General features: G+C 47.7%; 1 protein-coding gene across 9 annotated transcripts in view; it reads left to right on the forward strand.

Moving 5' to 3' along the window:
* The window catches only part of LOC106607321 (SRC kinase signaling inhibitor 1), a 49549-nt gene extending 37073 nt beyond the window's left edge, over positions 1 to 12476 (forward strand). For 7 of the 9 annotated variants that reach the window (XM_045720565.2, XM_082976614.1, XM_082976613.1 and 4 more), the window contains 7 exons: positions 1 to 257; positions 662 to 938; positions 1129 to 1277; positions 1434 to 1583; positions 3147 to 4244; positions 5846 to 5977; positions 11699 to 12476. The exon at positions 1 to 257 is cut by the window's left edge and continues 62 nt beyond it. In XM_045720565.2, the coding sequence (XP_045576521.2) occupies positions 1 to 257; positions 662 to 938; positions 1129 to 1277; positions 1434 to 1583; positions 3147 to 4244; positions 5846 to 5977; positions 11699 to 11701 (2066 nt within the window). In that variant the 3' untranslated portion in view covers positions 11702 to 12476. Of the gene's footprint in view, positions 258 to 661; positions 939 to 1128; positions 1278 to 1433; positions 1584 to 2210; positions 4245 to 5845; positions 5978 to 11698 lie in introns of those variants that run through there. The other 2 variants (XM_045720570.2, XM_082976619.1) reach the window with 2 other exon arrangements.
* The last annotated feature ends 5692 nt before the right edge of the window (positions 12477 to 18168 follow it).

Below are 18168 nucleotides of genomic sequence, written 5' to 3' on the forward strand. Positions count from 1 at the left end.
TCCGTAAGAGTTCTGACTTTGACATGCCCACCAGCCCACCTCTCAACCTCAGTGACCTGAGGGGCGGCAGTAGCCTGTCTAACTGGAGCCCCCACTCCAGCCACAGCCATAGTCACAGTCACGGTCATGGACACAGCCACTCCTCCTCTGGCCCTCACAGGGACAATCATCCCCCTGTGCCTCACAAGGGCCGGGCCCTGGAAGAGCTGGCCAACCGCGCTGCCGCTGATAAGGCTGTGTCTGTGGAGGTTCGACTGGTAAGGAATCCTTCTGTAACTCCATTCTACTGTTTAATCTGTTGTTGTCCTAGTGTAGCATTGGTATGATGATACAGTATGTGTAGGTTCTGGAGGAGAGTGTGCGTAGGCATGAGTGAGTCTACAAGTGGGGATGTCTGCACAGGTGTGACTGAGTGTCAGTGGAGGCTGCTGATTGGAGGACGGCTCATAATAATGGCTGGAACAGAGCGAATGAAATGGCAGCAAACTGTGTGTTTGATGTGTTTGATACCATTCCACTGATCCCGCTCCAGCCATTACCACAAGCCCGTCCTCCCCAATTAAGGTGCCACCAACCTCCTGTGGTGAGTGTGTGTGTGTGTCTGCGTGTGTATACAATATCCCTCTCTGTGCTATATCTCTCTATGGTTCCCCCACCCCAGGCAGCAGAGCGGGACTGGGAGGAGAAGCGGGCCAGTCTGACCCAGTACAGTGCTCAAGACATCAACCGTCTGCTGGAGGAGACCCAGGCTGAGCTGATGAAGGCCATCCCAGACCTGGACTTTGCCGCCAAGCAGATCAACAAGCCCTCCTCCAACACACCCTCACAGTCTCAGACCCCCCAGAGTGGGGGAGGGACCCCAGAGCACCGCCCTACCAAGCCCCAGCACGCCACACACAAGCTCTCGGGGAAGGAGCCTGGCTCCAGACGGGGTTCTGGTAAGGATACATCAGACCTCTCCTCACCCAACAGAGGTAACAGTAGAGCGTTGGGGGGTTTGATGATGGGCAGCAGTGTTTTGTCACATACTCAGCTCATGAATGTGTCAGGGTCGGCTGTGGTGCCAGTATGAATGTACTGTGTCCGGTTCTCTAACGGGTTCCCATGGTCTTGCCCTGCCTGCCACAGATGCAGAGCAGCTGACAGTGACTCGCTATCGTACAGAGAAGCCCTCGAAGTCGCCCCCTCCCCCGCCACCTCGACGCAGCTTCCCATCATCCCCGGCTGGCCTGATCACCCGCAGCGGAGAGACCCTTATCCCTGGCAAGAGCATGAAGGTGACAGAGCATGAGGCATGGATGTATATTCACACACACTCACTCACACACGCACACACACACACACACGCACGCACGCACGCACACACACACACACACACACATACACACACCTTCTGCCTAGTTTCTGATCTCCACATTGTATGTGTGTAAAAGTCGGAGGCGGAGGAGGCAGAAGCACAGAAGCCCCATGTGAAGCTGCGACGGACAGTGTCTGAAAACCCGCGTCCTGCGTCCACCCCTCCCACCATCGCCTCTGGAGACAAGGAGGAGGGAGAGGAGGACAAGATCGCTGCTGAACTGGAGGTACTGCTATACCAGCTCCGGAAATAGTGTATTAATAGTGTTTGCAGAGTTTATATAGTATTCGTAGAAGTGGTCCCTGAAGGATTTTAGGTAAGGGTGCAGGGAATGGGAAATGTTACTGGAAAACGACACTTCCTCCACTTCCCTAATTTTGCCGAGAGCTTGTAGCTACACACACACTCACGACCGTTGTAGGCCTCATTAGCTGGCTGCTTGGTGTGTTAGAAAGGATGGTCAGGTCAAAGCAGCAGGTGCCATATGTCCTTCACACCCCAGGCCTACACACTGGGACAGAGAGCTCCATTCACTGTGGGCCCAGACTACTGCTGATCACACAGCTTAGTCACACCCACACACACACAGCGTGTCACCCAGAGCTCACAGACCAACCCAGCCTGGCCACATGGACCCAAATGAAGCGTTGAGTTGTGTGTTTGTCTTTCTGATGCCCTGCTGGCCACTTAGTGAAACAATAAATTGGACTGATTATAATTCTTTTTACTTTAATTTTTGATAGACCAGTTATGATAATTTATCTTGATATTATGGATAACTTATCCTAATTTAACCATTATTTACATTATTTCAACTCTCCCCTCCCCTCCCTTCTACCCTTCCCCTGGCCAGCTGTTTCAGAGAGCCCCCCTCAGGCTCAGCCACCCCCCTCCCCTGTCCCTGCCCAGTGCCCCCCGCAGCAGGACCAGCGTGCCCCCCTCCAGCCTCGACCTATGGCCCCGAGGTGCCCCGGGCACCAAGGTAACGCCCTCCCTGACCTCACGAGGGCTTGTGTGGACTTCTGCTTCCTGAGACTGCCCTCACCTTCCTCCTCGCCCTCCTCCCTCCTCGAACTAACACTTCCACCCCTCTACCCCCTCCCTCAAATATACACTCCCATGTTCCATCCCTGATCTCTACACCCCTCCCAGAGTACACAGTCCCATCCTCACCTTTTATCTCTACCTGCAGAGTGCTATCCACAGGGTCTCCTGTCAACACAGCAGCTGGTCACCAGCACACAGACTGTACACTGACCCTATTCTGCTTGGTGCTGTAGGGAAAGTAAAGGAGTTTGTACTATTGTTTTAAATGCAGCCCTTTGGTCCATCACTCCCCTTGTTCTACACTACCAGTACACACCCCTAAACACACTGTCTCCAGACAACACACACACCCTATACCAACACACACTCACTCCCTGATGGAGTGATCACTCTTCCTTACACACACTCATGTGACTAGTCACTCTCTGTGTTGATTGCGGGGCTCTGAAGTGCGTGTGTGTGTGTGTGTGTGTGTGTGTGCAAGTGTGTGTGTGTGTGTGTGTGTGTGCGTGTGTGTACGTGTGTGTGTGTGAACAGTTGTGAAACTCTACACTGTGCCTACCAGCTGTCTAGAGCATCGTTGGACTGCTCTGGTCTACAGCAGCAGGGCAGCTCAGAATGCCCTAATGAGAAGTATTTTGTAACCAGTCAATTACCATTACACTGTTTGGAAAACAATCCTATTTTATCTTATTGAATATATGTTGGAATATTACTTCTATTCACCCATTTTGTTTAACAGGCACAGAGCATGGCCCTTCCTGGTCCGTCCTTCTCTCCTGTCCCACGGATTGTGCTCACAGAGTGCGTGTCAGTTTCACCCTCTCCCTCAGAAGGCTTTGTCAGAGACTTGACACAGGACCATCAGATGTCCCCAACAGTGGACCAGTCCCAGAGCCAGACTGCTCCTCCCCAGACAGTCCCCAAGATCCAGGAGGTCTCTAAGGGGAATGATCCCGTCAGCCAGCCCCAGAGGAAGCCCTCTCGGCGGGGGGAGCAGAAAATCCTGGAGCCCTTTGAGAAGGAGGAAGAGAGGGAGGAGAGAGAAGAGCTGTCCTTGGTGCTGACTGAGCTGGGGGTGATGGTGATGTCACCCTCGGAGGCCCAGATGCTCAGCAGGACTTGGGGAGAGGCTCTACAGACACTCACCATCCCACCTCAGTCTTCAGAGGGAAGCACTGAAACCCGTCTGTGTGGGGCTCCACTACTGGTACTCTTCAGGGAGACTGTGACGGTCAGAGAGGCCTACAGGAAGCTGCAGTTACTGCTGGGCAGGGAGGAGGACACAGGGTCATCCAAGGTGGTCCCCAAGCCCATAGCAGGATCTTCTCACAGCTGCCTGAGCAGCAGCCCCAGTACCCTGGGTTCCAGGATAACTCTCTCCCCTGAGCTGCTGGACTCTCTGAGAGAGGCTCTGAGGAGAGGGGTGGAGACAGGGGCCAGGAACCTGACACTCCCTCACAGCACTGGAACAAAGAGCATTCTAGCCACCCTTCCGGAGCCCAGTCAGGACTCTGCAGAAGCAGCAGTGAAACCCAATGGTTCTGCAGGGTGTGAGGAGAGCCAGGCCTGGGAAGAACAGGGACTGGACCCCTGGAAGCAAGGAGAGGACATTAGGAGCAGCACCTACAGGAGGCTGGACAGCCTGGATGAAACCATCCGCGAGCTGGAGAACACCCTGCTGGAGCTCAGTGGCCACCCCCCCACACCCCCCACTGACACTGCCTTGTCAGAGGCTCCAGACACAGCGCAGACGCCTGGCACCAGCACCCCAGAGACCAAGAAGCCCCCAGTCCCACCCAAGCCCAAAACCTCCTACACTCCTGCCACGATGACCAAGGTCTATAACGTGCACCCCTGCATAGACTCTGCTCTTTAGAGGGCATGCACTCACTTCTCTCTATCCTCTTCTGTCTTTTTGGCTTTAAGTGTTGGGGTTGCTGTTTCTGCTGAAGCTGAAGCTTTATCTTGTCTTCCTCCTATTGACTTCAGAGGGAATCTGACAGCACATAAATTACCAACATCACATGGAGTTATACCTCACACCGCCGTTGAACCTCTCAACCTGCCAACTCCCACATAGAAGTAATCTGTCGTCTGCTCCCTGTGAAAACGGGTAGATTTTGGCAGGCCAAAGGCTTTAAATCTTAAATCTGTTCAACTCAAAGGGGCCTGCAGCAGATTCTCTCCTTCTCGGTACTGTGATTAGTTATGTGGTGCTACTGTCCACTTGGAGACGGGTTGTTCATGATCTTTTCATCGATCTTCTGTTTCTACTCTGTAAACCAGGGCGAGTCCAGTCTCTGCTGCAATAAACTGGAATTTCTCTTTCTTTCTCTCCCCTCTTTATTTCCCCCCCCCCCCTCTTCACGGCTTTGTCTTGTCTTCTCTTTGTCCTTTGCTGCTTCTCTCGCCTCTGTAATCAATTACCAGTTACCTGCATCATCAACTATTATAGCTTTACCTTGAACTTTCTTTCAGCTTATCGACAAACAAAATGTTAAGACTTGTTTACATATTGGCCTGAAACTGAATACAGACACACGCTGTTGTTTTCATTATCCCATAGTAAATCATTAGCATAGGGCAGACCAAACCTCAGAGGGCTCATTGCATGCTGGGAGTCGGAGTTTGTCATTTCACCTTTAGGTCAACGCTCCTTGTAAAGCTCCCAAAATGAAATACATGGTTGAGTAATGCTGATAGGTAGAGAGTTAGAGACAGACAGGTGAAGAGGTAGAGTGTAGCATGGACCACCATGTTGTCTCAGTGTGTACATAGACTTTCATTCAGTTCAACTGCAGTGGAGTGCCAAGCTACAGTGGGGCTGGCTGTCAGAGACCGTTTCTCCTCTCGGCCGTTCAGCTGAAGAAACAGGTCCCATGGGCTTGACATGGGGTTGGTGAGGAGTTGCAGCGTTTTCACGCCTTGTTGCATCACTCTCAGTACTGTAACCACCACTGCCTTTAACTGGGTCTCATTAGGCCAATCAGATCCTTCATCCAGGTTCCCTACTCTACCCCTGAATGATTCATATTAGCATACCACACTGGGCGCTCCGTCTTCTGTAATCATATGCGCTGCCTTTCCTCTTAGCCAATGTGCGTGTGTGGAGGGGGGTTGGGGAGTAGATAGGATGTGTGTTGGAGTGAGTGAGTGCGTATTTGCTTTTTGCATATTAGAGGCATATTCACCTGTTTGTCAGATCTTCTGCAGCCAGTGTGTAAAGATATATTGAAAGTCAGTGGGGCGGATAGAAGGGAGTTGTGTCACCGAGGCTATAGTGAGCACCCTGATCTTAGGGCTTTCAGCAGCCGGTGGGCATTCTGGGTGAGAGCTTCTATTGAGTTCGTATATGTCTGATTAAAAGGAATGAAATGTAAATCTGTTCGTGCTCTGTGACACTAATACTCACATCTCTCCCCTCTTCTCCTTCTCCAGGGAGGCAACAGCTCTTCAGCTGTGGGTAAAATCCACTCCTCGGCTGCCTCCAGACTGAAGCACCTGCAGCAGAGCAGCACAGAGAAGACCAAAACTGGCAAGAGGGAAGACTTCCTCAAGGGCCAGCAGCAGGTACTGTATTCTAGTGAGACTGATCATCTACTACTGACTGCCCCTCCCTAACTAACCCCACACCTCCACCTTCTGCACCAAGCTAGCCTATTCCACTGTTGTATTAGTGTACCTCTATATCTTGGTGTGACTTCTTAATCGATAGACCGTCGATGGACTAGCCAGAGCCAATAGTACTACTAGGGTCCTGTTTGATAAAGGGGATATAGATAGTGTATGGAATAGATAGTGTAGTGCACCAGGGCACCTGAAGGTTTTGAAGGATGCTGGGTTATAAATTGGGAGATGCAAGGGGGCCCAGGGGAGACGGGGAAATGGAACTGTTCAGGCATGTCAGAACAAAGTCAAGCTGAGGGAGAACGTTCTTCTTTAGTGCTTGCAGGAGTGATGTCAATGAAATAAGCTTTAATGTCAATGTTATTTGAAAAATACCGGAGCACTGAAGTGCACCTAAACCCCCTCTCCACGCTAAAAATACTTTGATTGGGAATTCAGAGAGGGAGCCATTCATGGAGAGGGAGAGGGAGAGGGAGAGAGGGAGAGAGAGGGAGAGAGAGAGAGAGAGAGAGAGAGAGAGAGAGAGAGAGAGAGAGAGGCCAATAAAGCCATTTGAATTGAATAGAGAGAGAGAAGCCAATAAAGCCATTTGAATTGAGAGAGAGAGAGAGAGAGAGAGAGAGATAGATGTAGGGAGAGACAGAGACAGAGAGAGATACATGTATATATAATATAAAGAGAGAGTGTGTTATGAGACTGGGCTGACTAGTAGCTGTATAGGTAAACATGGGAGGAATCTCTAATTCCCTTGTCTCCCACTGTAGGCTGAGGCTAATCAGTACCCAGTTGTGTCAGTGCAATCACTGATTATTCAATATGAAGAGCACAGTGCTTCCCCCCAGTGTGCTCGCTTTCTCTCTCTTCCTCCATTTTATTCACTCACTCCTTCCTTAGTGCACAATCTTTTTCATCCCTATTATTTCTTGTTCTCTCAATTTTGTTATCTCTCTTTCCCCACCTCTGTCTTTCTCTCTCTCCCCCTGTGTGTCTTTCTTTCCCCACCTCTATCTTTCTCTCTCTCCCCCTGTGTGTCTCTTGTTCCCTCCCTCTGCTTCCCTGTTTTTGGAAAGCTGTAGGGGTGGAGCGGCCTACTTCTTGCCCACTGAGAGGAAAATGAATCCCATTATTTCAGTATGAGGACACAGGATCTCAGCGTGCTCCCTTTGTCCACAGACTGTTGCAAACAATTACATTGAAAGCAGGCTGTGTGAAAACACTATCCCCTCGCCCAAAGAAGGAAAGGTGTTCAAAACAATCTCTCTCAGAGTCGGCACCAAGCCATAAGTTAAGATAGCGCCAACAACAACAGAAACAAAGACATTTCTAAACCCATTTCAGAGCATTTTGAATCAACATATGACTTCAATTGCGGAAGTCTATCTCCCCAATACTCAATGACTGACAGCAGGCTGTTTGTATTGGCATAACATGCCATGGATGTCTGTCTTCTCTCATTACTCCACCTCAACACTGTCAGATGCCCATCCACCCACCATATTAGTTGACCCATAGAGATTTTAGGTGCCCCCCTCTAGTTTCCCCACTCCCATAGAGTTGTAAGTTAGTTACCCCACTCCCATAGAGTTGTAAGTTAGTTTCCCCACTCCCATAGAGTTGTAAGTTAGTTTCCTCACTCCCATAGAGTTGTAAGTTAGTTGTCCCCCTCCTATAGAGATGTAAGTTAGTTTCCTCACTCCCATAGTGTTGTAAGTCAGTTTCCCCACTCCCATAGAGATGTAAGTTAGTAGCCCCACTCCCATAGAGTTGTAAGTTAGTTTCCTCACTCCCATAGAGTTGTAAGTTAGTAGCCTCACTCCCATAGAGTTGTAAGTTAGTAGCCCCACTCCCATAGAGATGTAAGTTAGTAGCCCCACTCCCATAGAGTTGTAAGTTAGTTTCCTCAGTCCCATAGAGTTGTAAGTTAGTAGCCCCACTCCCATAGAGTTGTAAGTTAGTAGCCCCACTCCCATAGAGTTGTAAGTTAGTAGCCTCACTCCCATAGAGTTGTAAGTTAGTTTCCTCACTCCCATAGTGTTGTAAGTCAGTTTCCCCACTCCCATAGAGATGTAAGTTAGTAACCCCACTCCCATAGAGTTGTAAGTTAGTTTCCTCACTCCCATAGAGTTGTAAGTTAGTAGCCCCACTCCCATAGAGTTGTAAGTTAGTTTCCTCACTCCCATAGAGTTGTAAGTTAGTAGCCCCACTCCCATAGAGTTGTAAGTTAGTTTCCTCACTCCCATAGAGTTGTAAGTTAGTAGCCCCACTCCCATAGAGTTGTAAGTTAGTTTCCTCACTCCAATAGAGTTGTAAGTTAGTAGCCTCACTCCCATAGAGTTGTAAGTTAGTTTCCTCACTCCCATAGAGTTGTAAGTTAGTAGCCTCACTCCCATAGAGTTGTAAGTTAGTTTCCTCACTCCCATAGAGTTGTAAGTTAGTAGCCCCACTCCCATAGAGTTGTAAGTTAGTTTCCTCACTCCCATAGAGTTGTAAGTTAGTAGCCTCACTCCCATAGAGTTGTAAGTTAGTAGCCCCACTCCCATAGAGATGTAAGTTAGTAGCCCCACTCCCATAGAGATGTAAGTTAGTAGCCCCACTCCCATAGAGTTGTAAGTTAGTTTCCTCAGTCCCATAGAGTTGTAAGTTAGTAGCCCCACTCCCATAGAGTTGTAAGTTAGTAGCCCCACTCCCATAGAGTTGTAAGTTAGTAGCCTCACTCCCATAGAGTTGTAAGTTAGTTTCCTCACTCCCATAGTGTTGTAAGTCAGTTTCCCCACTCCCATAGAGATGTAAGTTAGTAACCCCACTCCCATAGAGTTGTAAGTTAGTTTCCTCACTCCCATAGAGTTGTAAGTTAGTAGCCCCACTCCCATAGAGTTGTAAGTTAGTTTCCTCACTCCCATAGAGTTGTAAGTTAGTAGCCCCACTCCCATAGAGTTGTAAGTTAGTTTCCTCACTCCCATAGAGTTGTAAGTTAGTAGCCCCACTCCCATAGAGTTGTAAGTTAGTTTCCTCACTCCCATAGAGTTGTAAGTTAGTAGCCTCACTCCCATAGAGTTGTAAGTTAGTTTCCTCACTCCCATAGAGTTGTAAGTTAGTTTCCTCACTCCCATAGAGTTGTAAGTTAGTTTCCTCACTCCCATAGAGTTGTAAGTTAGTAGCCCCACTCCCATAGAGATGTAAGTTAGTAGCCCCACTCCCATAGAGTTGTAAGTTAGTTTCCTCACTCCCATAGAGTTGTAAGTTAGTAGCCTCACTCCCATAGAGTTGTAAGTTAGTTTCCTCACTCCCATAGAGTTGTAAGTTAGTAGCCTCACTCCCATAGAGTTGTAAGTTAGTTTCCTCACTCCCATAGAGTTGTAAGTTAGTAGCCCCACTCCCATAGAGTTGTAAGTTAGTTTCCTCACTCCCATAGAGTTGTAAGTTAGTAGCCCCACTCCCATAGAGTTGTAAGTTAGTTTCCTCACTCCCATAGAGTTGTAAGTTAGTAGCCCCACTCCCATAGAGTTGTAAGTTAGTTTCCTCACTCCCATAGAGTTGTAAGTTAGTAGCCCCACTCCCATAGAGTTGTAAGTTAGTTTCCTCACTCCCATAGAGTTGTAAGTTAGTAGCCTCACACCCATAGAGTTGTAAGTTAGTTTCCTCACTCCCATAGAGTTGTAAGTTAGTAGCCCCACTCCCATAGAGTTGTAAGTTAGTAACCCCACTCCCTACTGATGCAGTTGTTTTGACTGAAACCCACCCAGACATGCCCACCATGGGTGTCCTCTCTACTGGAGCCACAGCTGAAGGTAAAGAGATCTCTTCTCCCCTCCCCAGAGATGACCCTTCACCCCAAACTCTTACATTGACCCTCTCTCTCTGGTCATCACTCTTTCCTTTCATCTTCCTATCTTTTCTCTGTTTGTCTCTTTTCTGCTTATGTCCTCAGTGGTGTTATGAATTAACGTTATCGGTGGTGCGAAAGCTTTCATATTTGTGTTATCTGTCTGTACTGTGTGCTATCTTTATGTTTGTGTGTGTGTGAGACTGAACAGTGCATTGTGAGATGATACTCAGTGCCGTTGTGCTTGCGCTTGTTGTTAGGCACTGCTACAGTACCAGGAGACGTCAGAGCGTTCCAGGCGCGAGAGGATTTTTTTAATCACTGAGCTGTTATAAGAACAGACAGTTCAAAGCCTCCATTTCGCTCCGTTGGCCTTTGGCGCAGATCAAGGAGGCCATGACAATGTGAATCCTTTTCATACCACAATCCTCGATTTCCATTTCCCATTTCGCTTCTTATTACTTCTGGCTGAGAAGCAGGCTAGTCAAGCGGGGGGCCGGTAAAGGCCAGTCCCACGACACAGTCTTTTGGCAGGCAGCTCTGAGCTTCCAGAGATGAGAGGAGGCTATCTTACTGCACTAACAGAGCGGAATAAATGTTGCGGTGGCCAGGCTTGAGAGAGAGGAGAGAGAGAGGGTGTCCTCAGGCAGAAGGAACAGCCCCTCTCCCTGGGGGCAGACAGCAGCACCAGAGTTACTGGAGCACCAGCCAACACAGCAGGTTAAAGCCTCACAGGCCACACAACACGCACCTGCTGTCCAACCAATCACACAGACCAAATCCCCTCTGTCTCCACACTAACACCCTCCAACCACTCAACATGCAGGGCAGAGTAGAAACCTCTCAGAAATAGTGGGTTGCCTTTATTCGGAACATTGTGGAAGAGAACTTTTGACATATCTATGTACAAGAGTTATTCAAGAGCAAACGATTTGCCATCCTGGATTTAATCCAAGTCACCTCTAAATAAACGATGACCTTCGGTATAAAACCTGGTATGCAGAGTTATTGCTCTCTCCCAGTGTCTGTCTGACTGATGATACAGAGTTGGGACAGTTACATCAGACTCTTCCTTTAGGTTACACCTCTCATCCCCCAGCCACAAGCACAGATGTCTAGACAGGTGTCATCAGCCAGTGGCACTGATGTAGGACTGATCACAGAGTAGGGGACCCTCACACACTCATGCTCTGGCATAGCTCTGTTAGCGTTTGGCACTGCCTGTCTTCTGCCCATGCCCCGGCACTGCCACTTGCCCCAAGCCATCCTCTATGAGAGAGACTGAATGCTGGCATACCGCATTTACAGAGAATACACCCCCCTATACTGTATAATGTGTACAGCGCTACCGCAATGTCTCACTGCCAACACAGCGCCATCTACTGGTGTACTCCAGCATCACACAAAGGGGAATATGCGTGATGCTGTTCATTTAATGTGTTTTGCATTTTTAATGACTCGGACGTCCATTAAAAAAAACTGTCAAAACAGTAACGGATAACAGCAGTGTAACCCCTGTACACTTCTGTTACGTTTTCACTTCAGACTGTTGGTATCATAATACCAAAAAAATAATGTATTGTCCCATTCTGTGTATTTGGCACTCTTGGCTAGCATCAACATCAGCTGATACTAACCTGAATTTCCTGTGTTTGTCTCTTGTTCTCATCTCACCCCTCCTCCCTCACCCCACCCTGCCTGTGCCTCTCTACACCACCTGTTCCTGGGGCGCTACCACCACCTCACCCACCACCCTGTCACCTGTGTGATCCTCCCGGGCCATCCTGTACCACCCGGCCCGCCCCTCCACCTGCGCCTCTGTGACCTCTGACCCTGCACAGTGAGTGAGGGACCAGCCTGTGCCCCGTGCCTGTCCTCTCCAGACTCCTCCTCAGCACCAACCACCTGACTACAGAGCTGCATCTGACCCCCCCCCCCCCCCCCCCATCCCCTGCTACTCCTAGTCCACGCCCTTTAGCCCCCCTCCCCTCTGTTGGCTTAACATGGGTATTAGCAGTCTCTGACTCCTGTACCCTCTCATGTCCTACATTGACCCCACAATGCACAAGATATCTACCACTCTCCCCTTGGTGTGTTGGTGTGTGTTCTGTATGTTTGTGTGTGTGTTCTGTATGTCTGTGTGTGTGTTCTGTATGTCTGTGTGTGGGCATCTCTGTGTGAATGGAAGGGTGCTGTCGGGGACCACTACCAACTATATGACTGTACTCTCTTTTTTCATTTTCTCTTTTCCCCCCTGAAACCTTTACAATTTTCCCCAATTCTCCATGTTCATCCTCCTGTTCCTCCTCTTCCTGGTCTGTCCCTGGGTCTGACCCGTAGGCCCATGGGAACAGCAGCAGCAGTATTGAGTCCCTCCTGTCAGGCACCAAAGCTGCCAGTTTCTCCGGCCGCCTGTCTTCCTCCAGTTCGGCCTCGACTGTGTTCGCCCCGGGTCTGAGGAAGTATCCCCAGGAGGGGGCGCTGTCTTCCCTGACAGCCTCCTCCAGCCAGGCCAAAGCCCTGCTGGCCAGCCTGTCAGCCTCCAGCCTGAGCGCCGAGGCCCTGCTCCTGTCCTCCACCTTCCGCCAACACCGCCTCCTCCGCGAGCAGCAGCGCGCCTCCTCCCTGCCCCTGCCCAACGGCCGCTCCTCCAACTCCACCACCACCTCAACCACCACCTCAACCACCACCTCCTCTTCCTCCTCCTCCACCTCCCCCACCTCCACCACCTCCACCCCCTCCTCCTCGCCCTCCTCCCCGACCCCCCTGACCTCCCTCAACCTCTCCTCCGTGTGGCTCAAGCCCAGCAGCCGCAGCCTGCAGCACTCCGGCTCCAACAGCTACAAGGAGCGTGGCAGCAAGACCCTGCTCAAGCCTGTCTCCCCTAGCAACTCACAGTGAAGTACAAGAGGATGGATGAGAGGAGGAGGAGGAGGAGGAAGAGGAGGAGTGCAATCAAAGCACCATCACATGCCAAAAATGAAGAGGACAACAAGCACACTAGCCCCGCCCTCTACCCTAGCCCTCAATGCCAAGAGTTATATGCAGCAAAACATATCAGTGGGGAATTCCCCAGAGTTGACTTTCTGAGTGTCACTTTGCTGCCCTTGGTCGCAGTCCAGCATCTTCACATATCTATAATTATACAGTACAAGAGTTGATGGTGGTTCCTCTCTGGCTCTCCCACTCAGTAGTACTGACAGTTCCCGAGACCCCCAGAGAGAGAGCTCAAAGATGGGCCTCGGCCTCCTCTCCCTCCCACTGCCTAGTCTGGTCTGGTCCGGTTTGATCTGGTCTGGGTGGACAGAAAAACAGTGCCAGTACTTTATGAACCCTCAGTTTGTCATCGCACCATTTGCCAAATCTTACTGGATGGAACCTTAGTGGAGTAGATGTGATATCTAGACTGTGACTTATATTATACAGAGTAGAATTGCAATAATCAACGAGTACAGTACAGTAGTCGTGTGTGTTCAGAGTTCTAGCAGTCGTATTCCATCACCTGGCACAATGTGAATCTGTAGAGAAAAACAAAGCTAAACCAAGATGATGGTTTCCATTCTGAGACAGTTTTCTGTTTGTTCGTTTCTTTATTTCAGACTTATTGCATCGCCTGTGTAGAAGTCTAAACCGGTGCTATAGTTGTCCCTGTTTTGTAAAAGTTTACATGAATGAAACGGCTCCCATTCAATGTGACTGTACATTCCACTGTTTATCTAATGCTACATCCCTGGAGTGGCTTAAGGCTTCTTCTCTCCGGCATCTGATTCCATTCTTACCCTCGTTCTCTATGGCCCCACTATTAGCACAGCGGTTTGGAAATGGAAGAAAAGGCCAGGGAGCAGCTTTTGTTGAAGTCCGCGCACAATTTTATCGCCCACAATAGCACATTATCGGAACAGTAATGTGATATTACAGTAGATCTTTAACGACTGAGCTGGTACATGAAGAAGGGTAAAAAAAAAAGTAAAACAAAAATATATTTAAACATTGAAATTGATCGTTAAAGAATGTAGAATGTGTAGACATGAATGTTGTATGACAATCAGGACGTATCCATAGTGGAAGGGTTTTGCCTTGGACTGGCGTTCCCTGCTGCAGTGATTACACTCTTAACTCAACACACACTCACGTGACCAGGCACAGGCATACAGCAGTAGATGCACGCACAGTCTCCGACACGCCAGTCAGAGATCCACCGAACTGTTTATGAAAAGCATAGTCTCCAGTTGTTTTGAGTCAAAACTGTTGACTAGATTGCCCATTTCTTTATATCATGACTGTAGAAGCACTGATCATGAACTAACCCACACCGGTTTGATAATGCAGTCCTTTAGGAAATATTCGATTTGAATGGTTAAAAGGAACAGAATGTTAGAGAGAGAAAAACAAGGGCACAAATGAATTCTCTTCTGAAAGGGACCAGAGATGTGGACCAGCTAATTATTATTTACAAGACATGCTGCACAATGACTTTCATTTTGGCCTGTGTGTATTTTCAATATTTGCTCTAGATAAAACACACAATGAGTTTATCTGGACCTCCCCCGACACAGAATCGGGCTTAGCCCACAGCTGTTGGTTGTGCAGTAGTAAGGTTGCCGCTGGAAATGGCTGCTTTTGTTCTGTGATATACAGTATGTTTTGGAGAATAATTCGGTTCATGTACGACGCCACCGTAAACCGGAGCGCTTACGCAGATCACTGGCTCCATTCTTCATAGCTGACTTAAAAGGAAGTGTTATAAGGATAGAAACACACTTTCATCAAAGACGTGTCAATGGTTTCTCTGCTGTTAATCTTTCGCCAGCAAACACTCTGAAGCTCTCGTTCTCCTGTGATGCGTCACCAAGGCGACCTAGGGGGTTATGGCTGTGTAGTCCTAGTTCGTTCTTCAATTGTTCGGTAGACAAGTGCGTGAAATCGTCTTTTTTGTGGCATTGAGATGAAAACAATTGCTTGTGAAAGAGGCCGGTGTGAAGTGCAGACAGCTTGAGGTGGGGAGATTGGTTTTGGTTTTCATGTTTGAAGGCTAGTGTAATAACAAAGTGCTTTAACTCTTATCTACTGGGTTCATGAGGTGTTAAAGGGCTGGTAAGACAGGTTTATCTGGACGTCACTGTTTGACACCCTTTTGAGTTTAAGAAGGGTATTCTTCTTTGCAACTTGCTATCTGTGCTGTCCTTTGGGGGAGATGTGTCTACGAAACAAACCCTTCTTGGAAGAGGTTCCCACTGGACCTGTATGTCTGACTGCCATGGTGCTGTTATAAATTGCACAAAATGATCAATGTTGCAATTTCCCCATGAGAGCACAGACTGGACCTATCTCTGCATGAACCCTCGGGAACTTCGGTTTCATTGGAGACCCACCAAAGAACTGTTTATCAGTGGCTCTGACAACACACTGCTGTAAAGATCAGAACAAAGGGGTACATATTGGCCCACACACACACACACACACACACACACACACACACACACACACACACACACACACACACACACACACACACACACACACACACACACACACACACACACACACACACACACAGACACACAGCATAGTGTGTCAGAATGTGGCCATGGCATTGCAATAAGCACACCCTCTGTTCTGTCAGCGAGAAAACGGCAAGCTCACGGCACGGCAAGTTAGTTAAGCCTCACACTGGCTGCACTGTAGCAATGCAGGACTCAAGCCCTGGGTTTTATAAAGTGAAGTCAAATGAAGGATATTCACTTACTCATTCAGCTCCACACTCAAATCCATAACTCCCAGGACTGCTTTTGCGTCTGGCAGGGTGATGAGGAAGGGAGGGAGGTATTCACACTTCGCTGCTTTTACACAGGAAAGTCCAAGATGAGAACCCCAAGACTGCGGGACAATGCTTTTTTGAATCACCATAGCGCTAGTGTTATTGGACAGGAGATTTCAATATGGCTTAGTCTTGGAGGGGTTTATTGGTAGTGGGGATGAGGAGAGGCGGGTGGAGAGTGGAGACACTCGTAGTGAAAGCCCCTGGCAATCAGAGAGATAGTTCATGCAAACTTGAAATCAAAATTAAAATAATTATATATATATATATATAAATATATCTTCGTTAAGATGTTTGTGTATGATATTATTATAATTGTGAAGAAAGTGTGACACATAGGTCTGGATTAAATTATTATAATGTACAATTTAAATCATCCTCTTCTTGGGATTTATATGAGTAGGCATTTTGTACAGACTTTCCTTTTCAATTCTTCGAGAGAGATAATGTATTTCACATTAGCAAAGTATTTATTCATAAGCAGAACATTTTTATATTGATTTGAAAATATTTATCTGTATAGAAGACAGGACAGGTATGTAATATACAGTGGAGCTCATTTTTAATTATGGGATATTTTTATTAGCACTATTTTTAACAGTTGTGTGAGTTTCCTCTTTTGTTGGCCTGCTGGCCCGTGCTACTGGTATGTTTAGGGAGAGGTTGCCCCTGAGCTGGTCCAGTACAATGTCTGCTCCCAGGCCTCCACTAGCTAACATTCATTTTGAGGTAAGGGGAGCTGTTCCTAGACCTGTTCTTAGGGGCGTGCCTTTTGTTTGGAACTTCTGTTGGTTTACTTAGTCCTCTTCTAGTCTCTGTCCTAGTCTTTGCATTACATAGCGCTCCCTATACCTGACTGATGTGTTCTTCACCCTTGGCTGATTCCAGTGATGAGAGAGAGAGAGAGAGAGAGAGGAGAGAGAGAGAGAGAGAGAGAGAGAGAGAGAGAGAGAGAGAGAGAGAGAGAGAGAGAGAGAGAGAGAGAGAGAGAGAGAGAGAGAGAGAGAGAGAGAGAGAGAGAGAGAGAGAGAGAGAGAGAGAGAGAGAGAGAGAGAGAGAGAACTGTGAAGTGGGCGTTTACCTGATGATGCAACATGACCTTGCTGCTCTGATTGGTTGTATTGATCCACTATGAAAGAACTGTTCACAAGAGAGGGTTTGGCTGTTCCTCCTGAAGGCATCCCACAAAAATGAATAGCCCATACTAGAAACCCCTCTACTGGTGGTACGATAGGATGTTATTACATCAGTATGACCCAAAGTTATTAACGGAGAAGGATCTCAGCATTGAATAAGTCATTTAGGTTTCAATGACAAACCAAGAGCCCATAACGCGGATAGATATGGAACGTTAGCTTTTTCCTTCATCATCATAATCATTGTCTATTGAGACATGTTTGGTTCTGTTTTTAATAAATGAAAGAGACATATGTGTATTATTTGACCTGCTTTCTGTGGTGTTTACAGTACTGTATGAGGTTCTGACATGAATGTGTGGATGTTCCAAAATCTTGGCATCGAGAAGAAAACAAAACAAAAACGATATGTAAATAGACGGAGTAATTCCTAGAAAGTTCAACAAAATATTATGTCCAAAATAATGTTTTATTAATTCAAAGATGATGGATACAAAGGTATATTAAAAAACAATGCATGAAATATTGTCAAGCAATCGCACGGTGCAGTTGTTGTCTACATGTTTTCTTAAAAAACAGAGTGAGATAGAAAAAGAGGTGTACCACTTTCAAGGTTTACAACGGTAGAGAACCAGACCTTTTTACTTTGGATCTTTCTGGGACACAGGCATGTTCAGTCTTACTGTGATCAGTGATGCTACGGTGATGATGGCTAAGAGTGAGGAGTGTTCCCAACAATCCAGAACGATCCGGAACGCTTCAACGCACCTTCACCAGAAAAACCCACCAATTACGATCTCCCACTTGTAGAGTAGTGTGACATAATGAACAATACAAAAAAAAATAGATCTATATAAATATAAATACTTACTGATACTGGACATTCTCATTTATCAGTGTGGATGCCATGATATTCTGTGAGAAATGTGATTTTGTTTTTCTTTCTGTGAGAAGACCGGCAGTTGAACCTGCTTCCTTTTGTACATACTTGCTGTGGTTGTGTGTCTAATAAAGTGCAGCTCTCTTGTACAGTCGGAGTCCGGGTTTCGCTTTATCGTAGACAGTAAGTTCATCTTCTTTCCCTTTTGGGATCAATAACGTATCATGTCAGTAGGTGGAGGCCCTGTGACAGGTCCAGCGGCGGCCCTCAGATGGGTCGTTGTAGTATTGTTAACTGGGTATGGAATGCTCTCTCCGCTCATCTTCCCTGGGGCTAGGAGGATGTTTCATGTACAGACAAAACGTGAACACTCTGATATGATTACAGGACACATAGACTTTCTAACGGCTTGGCAGGTCACGGATCCACTCTAAGGTAAGCAAGTACTTGAGTCATGAATTTGGAGTGATACAGTAA

The sequence above is a fragment of the Salmo salar genome, chromosome 06, assembly GCF_965601325.2.
Source record: "Salmo salar chromosome 06, fSalSal1, whole genome shotgun sequence".
In the NCBI taxonomy this organism is placed as follows: domain Eukaryota; kingdom Metazoa; phylum Chordata; class Actinopteri; order Salmoniformes; family Salmonidae; genus Salmo; species Salmo salar.